The sequence below is a fragment of the Schistocerca gregaria genome, chromosome 7, assembly GCF_023897955.1.
Source record: "Schistocerca gregaria isolate iqSchGreg1 chromosome 7, iqSchGreg1.2, whole genome shotgun sequence".
NCBI classification, from domain to species: domain Eukaryota; kingdom Metazoa; phylum Arthropoda; class Insecta; order Orthoptera; family Acrididae; genus Schistocerca; species Schistocerca gregaria.
In genome coordinates this window covers 134766564-134776203 of record NC_064926.1, presented here as the reverse complement: position 1 = coordinate 134776203, position 9640 = coordinate 134766564, and the positions used below count along the sequence as shown (strand labels likewise).

The 9640-nt window shown below is 40.9% G+C and overlaps 1 protein-coding gene across 1 annotated transcript; it reads right to left on the bottom strand.

The window, feature by feature from the left end:
• Positions 1-883: 883 nt before the first annotated feature.
• Positions 884-7324, bottom strand: LOC126282326 (putative beta-carotene-binding protein). The gene is made up of 2 exons (XM_049981983.1): positions 7198-7324; positions 884-1107 (listed from the first exon to the last, which is right to left on the bottom strand). Exons 1-2 carry the CDS (start codon positions 7322-7324, stop codon positions 884-886), a joined length of 351 nt encoding a protein of 116 aa, XP_049837940.1.
• Positions 7325-9640: the final 2316 nt, after the last annotated feature.

Here is a 9640-nt window from a genome sequence, read left to right as displayed (position 1 = left end):
GGCGATGACGAATACACGCTTTCATTGTGCGTTCTCCGCGATGTCGCCAAACACGGATGCGACTATCATGATGCTGTAAACAGACCCTGAATTCATCCGAAAAAATGACGTTTTGCCATTCGTGCAACCAGGTTCGTCGTTGAGTACACCATCGCAGGCGCTTCTGTCTGTGATGCAGCGTCAAAGGCAACCGCAGCCACGGTCTCTGAGCTGATAGTCCATGCTGCTGCAAACGTCGTCGAATTGTTCGTGCAGATGGATGTTGTCTTGCAACGGTCTCCATCTGTTGACTGAGGGATAGAGACGTAGCTGCACGATCCGTTACAGCCATGCTGATAAGATGCCTGTCATCTCCACTGCTAGTGATACGAGGCCGTTGCGATCAGCTCGGTGTTCCGTATTACCTTCCTGAACCCACCGATGCCATATTCTGCTAACAGTCATTGGATCTCGACCAACGTGAGCAGCAATGTCGCGATACGATAAACCGCGATCGCGATAGGCTACAATCCGTCCTTTATCAAAGTCGGAAACGTGATGGTATGCATTTCTCCTCCTTACATGAGGCATCACAACAACGTTTCACGAGGCAACGCCCGTCAACTGCTGTTTGTGTATGACAAATCGGTTGGGAACTATCCTCGTGTCAGCACGTTGTAGGTGTCGCCACCGGCGCCAACCTTGGGTGAAGGCTCTGAAAAGCTAATCATTTGCTTATCACAGCATCTTCTTCCTGTCGGTTAAATTTCGCGTCTGTAGCACGTCATCTTTCTGGTGTAGCAACTTTAATGCCCAGTAGTGTAAATCTCTAATTAGTGGTTGCTGAACAAAAAAGTATTATTGTAGTTATCCTCAGAGGGCTTGTGGAGCAGTCGTTGCCAGCCTACTTGTAGTAGGTGAACGCTGACAACGATGGCGCCAGCAGGGCCCTGTACAGGCCCACGACGGCGGGAGCGCGGCCGGGGAAGAAGGTGTCGTAGAGCACCGTGCTGAATACGTCCTGGGCGCGCTGCAGGGCGTCGCCCGCTACCCACTTGTCCACCGAAGGCTTCGTGTCCAGAATGAAGCGCGCCGCCACAGTGCTGGCGAAGGCCCTAGCAGCGGCTTCTTGGAGATCAGCCAGTAGCGTGAGTCACGGGTGGCTAACGAGCGCCTGACCGACACCTGCGTGCGCTCGCCTGGCCTTTTGCAGAGTCGGAGCCGGTCGGCCCACTTAAGAAACCCGACGCCGGGTACCGTGGGAATCGCCGTGTTGACCGTGAGCAGGTCCGTAATAGCCAGTTTTCCTACTTTCCTCCTACTTTGAGTCTCATTGCTGTGTGCACAAGCTGTTCCATTAGTAGACCGTTCCCTAGTATGTGTTGTCAGCGTATAACTTACTAGGAGTAAATTACAACGTGCGGCCTCTGTGCGAGACTTTAAGACAGTATTTGATATATTAATTAAAAAAAAAGCTAACAGCTGCCCAAAATGAGCACAATATTGGAGTCTACACTGCTCTCAGTTGTTTTTTTATCCGATAACGGCCATTAAATGTTGTGTTTGCTGACAACTGCACATTACAACAAGCCTCGAAATAGCACTGCACAGTTCTAACAACGGATGGAGCTATGCACCCCGTCCCGACACATTATAAGGTAACAATGTCCATGATGGAAACATTCGGTTACAAAATGAGTGCTGAACATTAAAATATATTATCAGTACTAGTATGGAAATTTTGGAGGATGAAATCTCCTATTGAACTAACTACAATAATCTGTCACACACTCAAATAGATTAATTTTCTATAATTACGTGCTTAAATCAAAATTATCACAACCATGACCGGATTCTATTCAGCTGGGTAAGCTTATTCTGCAAATTTTGACGCGTATGTACGTAAATTTCACACATCATTCTTCAAGGAACCAAGAGATGCCATGAGAACGGTACAATTAAAAGCGTTTCAGATGCATCGGAAATTTTGGTAGGAATCCTTTATAAAAGACAGGAAAAAGTAATGCGGGAGAATTGGGGTTCAGCCTGAATACATGCACAAGTCATTGAGTTGGACTCTTGTGAATTCTGAGAGGTTATTTGAAAAGGGAAATAAATGTGTTTTATAGACCTGGAAGAGGCACCTTATAGTGTCGCTTGGGATATCCTCACTGCTATAGTTGGGGAAAAGGGAATGGAATGGGAAACCACGAAACTCATAAATTCATTATATTCGACGAAAACGATTCAGTGAAAATTAGAACAGAAAGTAACAACTGCCTGCACTTGGTAACAGAGTAAATCACGGGTGCTTTCGGTTTCACACTCTTTTCAATGTGATTCACCACAATCCGTGACAAGGGAGTAAAAACTGGAGAAAGAAGTATATGCTGTTTGAAACTGCAGACGACATGGCTCTTTCAGCAACAGATTGAAAAAGAATTAGAGGATATGATGGATACCATTGAAGCTAAAAGAAAGAGCAAATGACAATAAATACAAAGAAAACAAAAAACTGTCACTAGGAGGAAATGAAAGGTTAAAGATTATACCAAATGGGGAAATATTAGCACATGCGCAGAGCTTTAAATGCCCAGGAAGAAGGATAAAAACCGACTGGAAGAGCGGGATAGACATTAAAACAAGGATAGCAATGACAATAGAGGCATTTTGCAAGAAAAAAAATATTCTGGAGCTATCTGAACAAAGATTTTAGGAAAATACTAATAAAATGTTTTGTATGAAGTGTCCTGAAACTAGGATGCTGAGGACGAAAGATTCAGCAAGACTGGACACTTTTGAAATGTGGATGTGGTAGAGGATGGAAAGATTACGTTGGATGGCCAGATGAAAAATAGGGTGCTACTGCGAAGAGTGGGACAGCAATCACAATTACTGAATGTAATAAAAACAAGAAAAAGAAACAGGATTGGACGTAGGTTAAGATGGAAGAAGAGACTTATAAAAAGATTCAAAGAGGAATACCTGGAAGGGAAGAGGAAACAAGGGAGGAACAGATTTCATATTCTGGATGATGTGGTGGACGGCAGAAGACAGGGCAATATAACGAAAAAAGCAATATGTCGTAGGAAGTATAGACACAATTAACGTCCTGATATAACACAAAACTGATGATGATGACAAAATAACAGGATCATTTACCATTTAATGCAGTGCGTCTGGCGTTGATTGATTCCGTTGATGTGGAAAGGGGCTTGTAACAGAAATATCTAGCTTTCTCAGTGAAACGAAAACCCAGTCAATGTAGCAAATTCGTATGAGCTGTAACAGTTTCTTTGCATTCCATAACAGTTATATATTTTTAACATGGATTTTGTATTTTAGGAAGTACCAGCTTTGCTTTCTGTGTCGATGGTTTGAAAAAGGGTCCCGGCCTGAAACTGGCCATCGTGTAAACAAAGAAAGTGAAATTTGCAATTTTGACTGGTTTTTTGTTGTACTGATTAACGGAAGTTGCTGACCTACAGTTATTACAGCACACTTTGAAGTTCGTGTCTAGTTTTGGATTGCGTATCAGTAGACTCCACTCTTCACTTTTATTTCCCAACGCTAATAAAACTGCCAGAATATTAAATTTAGTCTTTGACTTTATTCATATGTACATAGTTTATTCGGGACAACGTCATACACAGTTGCAATAAATCAGCAGTAAATGCATAAAATAAGCTGAAAATTATTTTCCCTCTGCAGCAAAAGAACACAACATCGTTTGAAACAGTGTGTTAAGGGATCAAAGGAATTATATTATCGCAATGGAAGGATATGTTTATGAGGTGAGGGATAAATTTCGAATAGCATTCGACTGTAAAACATAGTAATTTAATGTGGGTGTGGTCGGGGGGGGGGGGGGGGGGGTGTTCCTGAGAACCAGATATAGAGCAGACGGCGTTAGAAAGTAGCTATTCCATGCAACAGGCGAGCAGTCTGTTACCTCTTGATTTATTTCTGCTCTCATACAAGACTCGCAAGCAAATGCACTAGGCGCTGGGAAACAGGGGAATAATTTTCGATGTACTGAAATCAGTTACCACTGTAGCATCTGGGTGAGAGTTAATTTCATAACTGACGACAAGTATGAATTTTGTTTCAGTATTGGTCAAATATTCTATGGGCATGGACAGTCAATAAATATATGGCCGAAGGAATCATTACCGCGTCTAAATGAATAACACCGTTCTAGTACTACCTTATTTACCTTACAGAAATGGCGCATCTTGATTTAATGGCAGTACAGTAGAGAGACTCGTATTTATGTGCCATCAAATCTACATAAAAATAAGCCTTTATTCGATACTAGTTGCCAAACAATCATCACAAGAAGATACAAAACTATTGTAGGAGACTATACGCCATTACTTTGAATGTGACATCAGTAAAAGAAGTATGATAGTTTTTAAGACATATCATATTGCTTCACTGCCGACAAGGCTAAAATATATTTGTGGACCTTGTTTTCAAAAGATAGCAAACCAAAAACATTCAAAAATCACTTAGAGTAGGCAGTTCCTGTCTACTTGCTTGCTAGATCCAACAAGAAAATATTTTCTTATAAAAAGTACCAAATATCTCATACACAGGTCGCCAAATCCAGCATTTTACACCAAAACATACAAAATCCCTTTGAAATTTCGTACCAAGAAGTACCAAATCCTTTTGCACTGCGTGGCTGAGTGCTGTGACCTGAGCTGGGAGTGTAACAGTGAACTTTGAACATATACGGAATCAGATTCTACCAAAGACACAAATTAACGGTGCGTATTGACCACTCCAATTATGGTATCTTGTTCGGAATATTAATTCATGACAATAGGAAAATGTTTCACCAGATATGGCACAGTTTTACAGGTAGCTCAGAGAGCCAGGAGGTAGGTGTCCATGGGAAATTATTACATATCACTGATATTTTTTCAAGCCATTTTAACATCATAATCTCACTGTCTTTTGATAATTGTGCGTCTCGAAAAAATAATTATTGTATTTTATTTGAATCACAGTATGGGTTTGAGATTGATTGGCCTTCCCCTTCACCCGTGGTCATTTATACACCCCTGCAGATAGGTCTTTTGGTACTCTAGAGACTCGGAAAACTTTGGAACTGTAATGCTACGAAAGAAATATGACAGTGTATTTGAGGCAGTAGGAAAATTTCACTCCCTGAATACTGATTTTTACTGGGTCATCTTGCAAGAACTAGGTCAAATATCAGTTCCAAAGTAAATAGCCTTCAAAATTAGTGAAGCTAAACGTCACACTATTCAGCACAATCAGTACCAGTTAGGCTGCGTGCTGTATACTCAATGACACCAGTGCTCAAACACAAAATTATCAGAAGTCGGATGAGGTCAGATCGTATTTTGCCGCAAGCAAAAGTACTGGTTGGTCTGCCTGCTGCATAAGAAATGACACCAGTGAACAAGCACAAAAATATCAAACGATGAGCAGGGGAATGGGGTATGATCGTTGTAGTATCAGCAGCTACGACGCTACGGCGTACGTTAAGGTGGCACTACTACGAGACACCGACGACAGCGCCCTCTAGCAGGCGCTGTTGAGATCTACGAGCTCCGCTGCAGATTCTCCTCATTTGATCAAGAGAAGACGGCCGGGACACTTCGCTTCAGCTTCGCACCTCAGGGCAAAGTTATGTATTACTCTTGTTGCTAAAGTAAAGGTGATTTTAATTCACACTGCAGTACCGAGAGATTTTCACCTTTTCCTGCTCCTACCCACGCGCTGCCCTCCAGGCGGGATACAAAAATCCTATCATGCCTCAAGCAAAAGTTTTAACTAATAGTCGTCCTGCCCAACAGGCAAAGAGAAATAACTTGGTATGTGTACTTTATGCAATGAGCTATGAATTGGACCAAATCTCATTGTAAAAAATGTGGTAGAGATTAATGATGTACTTGTACTTAATAAGGATGGATGCTTTCAACATGGACGTTGCTTATGATGACTGAGGTTTGGAACTGAATATCAGTAATACTAGGAAAATCTAGTTTCACTTTGAGTAATCATTTTTAAAATACTTCTTCTTAACAACACAGACAAAGTAATTACGTATGAACTGAACTAAATCTTGTCCAGTAGAGAATTACTGTATGACAAATTATACTCTAAGGAGGACAAAGATAAGTTATGTTTTAAACTTTTGATTGCTAAACATGTACTCTAAAGTCATTTGCAGTAAGTGTCACAAAATACACCGGTTCTGAGTGTTAATAATACACTATTTTCCCTTAAAATTGCTAGATCAAGAAGAAATGCAGATGATAAACGGGTATTCATTCGACAAATATATTATACTAGAACTGACATGTGATTACATTTTCCTGAGAAATCAGTACCCACAACAATCACCTCTGGCCGTAATAACGGCCTTGATACGTCTGGGCATTGAGTCAAACAGAGCTTGGATGGCGTATGCAGGTACAGCTGCCCATGCACCTTCAACACGATACCACAGTTCATCAAGAGTAATGGCTGGCGTATTGTGACGATCCAGTTGCTCGGCCACCATTGACCAGACGTTTTCAGTTGGTGACAGATCTGGAGAATGTGCTGACCAGGGCAGCAGTCGAACATTTTCTGTATCCAGAAAGGCCCGTACAGGACCTGCAACATTAAATTTCGCGTCTGCATCACGTCATCTTCGTCAGTAATCGAAAGTAAAATTCCCAAAAAATGTTCAATAATGATGAGGAATTTCTTACATTTTCCTAAAATACGTATCAGTGAGTCACAGACAAACTGTAAATCTACAATGGTATGCACACGAGAAGTATTGTGGCTAAAGGGAATCTTTCTGCTCTTCTCAAAACTGTGATCATTTGTGTTTGGTACCTTTGGAAACGAGCTCCACATTTAGAGAATCAAGTATTCTTACTACAATGGACATTTTTAAACTCCGTACTTTATGTGAAGCAGAATCCGCTTCTCGATTGAAACTGTTGGAAAATAAATTTTTACCTTTTTAGCAGGACTTGATCCTACAGAAAAGTGATTAACTTGACATATTTACATGCTGTGGGACATCACCTGCTCGACATATAGCGCACATTGGAAGAAGAGCTTCCGACTCACGAGTCCTGACATGCAGACGTTGAGTCTATTCACAACTGAATAATTCAGTATGTAGTGATATTCCTGTAGGATTTACTGGAAGTCGTCTACGAAGGTTCTTTGGCTTTGTCTTACCGAGAAGCGGGAAATGCGCGAAAAATCCTTTGATGTGTACGATGGGAGCGCCGGCACCGACGTCGGCGCTGACGTTCGGCAGCTGCACGTACGTCTGCCCATAAGGGCGGGAGTTCGGGGTTCCCATCAGTGTCAAGGACACGAGGGGTTGTTTGCACAAAACACAATGATGTACCGACTCCGTACAACGCTTTAAAAGCTGTGCGACATGACCTGCAATGACCTGAAAGCTACAATGTTTTATTTTACCTTTATTATGCAAGTATGTAGCCAGGAGGTCATGCTACATCTGCTTATCAATTACTCCTAACTTACTGAACGCATGATATAACTAGAATTTTGCGTCTCAGCCTCACTTAACATTTTATTGCTTTATGGCTCCTCTTTTTTACCTTAATAAACTAAAACTACTTTGTTGCCGGTCTTTATTGCTATCTCTTTCCACCGTGCACGTGCTTTACTTCCTCTTAACAAAATTCATGTTAATCATGTAACAGGCTCCGACTAATCACGGGTTGGATTATTAACTGGAAGAGCATTGTGTAGATACTCGACGATCTCCAATGGCAGACACAACAAGAGATGCGTTACACCTCACGCAGATTTTTTTTTTTTCGTTTAAGTACCTAGAACAAATGTTCCAAAAAGAGACAGACAACTTATTACGTCTTCTCAATTGTCTGACATAATTGTCACTTCAGAAACACCAGAGAATTTAATGCTTCTATGAAGGATTCCTGAACGGTTTTTCGTACCATCAGCCAAACGCGAATGGGACACAAGTGAGGGAAAATTATAGTAGAAGCACCCTCCACAACATACCATAATAAGGCTGGTTTGATAGTGATGTACATGTAAATGGCAAAGACGTCCTTAGGATACTACCATGAACATGGTTTTACCACAGCTCATACAGTATTGCTGCAGAAGTGATACACGATATAGAGGCAAGTACGTTCGTGTGTTGTACACTAAATGTGGATTGCTGAAACTGAAAACCTATCAGAATACCTAAACAAGATATTTTTCCATTTCTCCGCTTTTTTCTGTTAGCAGCATGGGAGACGAATCAATATTTCACTATAAAAATACAGTAACCACCCACTTTTTAATGAGTTTTATTTATGCCAATATGCATTTCGGGTTTGCACCCATCTTCAGCTGGCAAATTACATGTATCTTCAGTGGTACAATCTCGACAGCAGTTTGGATGCTGCAGCTGGCCTGTGCAAAAGCAACGATTCCAATCATTTACTTCAATTTCGCGAGTTTAAAGTTACGCACTATCAGTTGTTCATTTTACTTAGATTCTCCTCTCCTTGTTTTTTTCTTGGCGTTTCTTCTTTTTTGCAACAACACAAACACTTTCTGTCACGTATTTTACACAGGCGCACTGCGTTATCCGCCGTGTTGTCGACTGACAGTTTTTGTTCTCATACGAGCATATTTAAAACCAGCCGACTCACAATATCTCTTTATTATTAAAAACTAACGAGGTGGCACATTCGATAAGACGCTTGATTTCTGTTTTTGGTAACGTAAAATTGTAAGAGGGGTCGAAGTTGTAATAAATCCATGGTGTAATCTAATTAATGGAGGATTATGTTTATTGTTCCAACGTTTAAATTACTTTAGCCTTTTGTACGTATGCCCCTCTGTTCAATATTAATGTCAAGGGAGTAGAGTTATTCTTCCGTGCTGCAGGTATTGTTTTCTACTTAAGAACATAGATCAATATTGTCACAGGATCTTAATTATGAATAGTTATTTAGTAGAGTGTTTAGTGCGGAAGACGCTTTTGAAATAATTTCGATATACTCTCTAGTATACTTTCTTTCATAATCCATGATGCTGAGTATCATTGTCTCCATCATAATTCTTAAGAGCTCAAGAAGGAATAAAAACACTCTTGCCCAGATTAAGGGCGAAAGGGCCGCTTCCATTGAGAGGAACGCCTATGAAGACTGAATCGGTGGACTGAACACCAGTCCCCGAAATCTGACCCTGAATAGTTGCCTCAATACGAATAGTGTTTGAAGTCAGATCCACACTATAAATACAAATTACAACTACTGCTAGCAGGAGTTTCTTTGGCAAAAGAACAGTAATATGAAAGCATTTTTGTGGACTTCTAAATTGCGCCAATGTCCCGAAAATCACGAGATGCGTATTTATTAAACTACCGTTCTGATATAAGTGATTTTTGACTAAAACTGCCAGAACTAGATAATTATCACAAACACCTTACAATGTATTCCTCATGGATCTGTTGGGTGCACAATGATAGAGACTCCTGCTTCTTGTTACGTTGAATGCTTTGTAGCTGATTTCCATTTAATCAACTTGATTGCTGATCAGCTAAATTTTGCTTGTTATAGTGTATTGTTCACTGATGCGTTTCTCTTGGAGTGCTTGATATGGCTCTAACAAGGGCTGCTGGATG

Excerpts from the sequence above, each read along its gene's own strand:
- LOC126282326 (XM_049981983.1), bottom strand. The coding sequence starts at position 7,324 with ATGGGAACCCCGAACTCCCGCCCTTATGGGCAGACGTACGTGCAGCTG. Across the intron at positions 1,108-7,197 it reads CGCGCATTTCCCGCTTCTCG|AAGCCGCTGCTAGGGCCTTC; the intron begins GTAAGACAAAGC and ends CTGATCTCCAAG.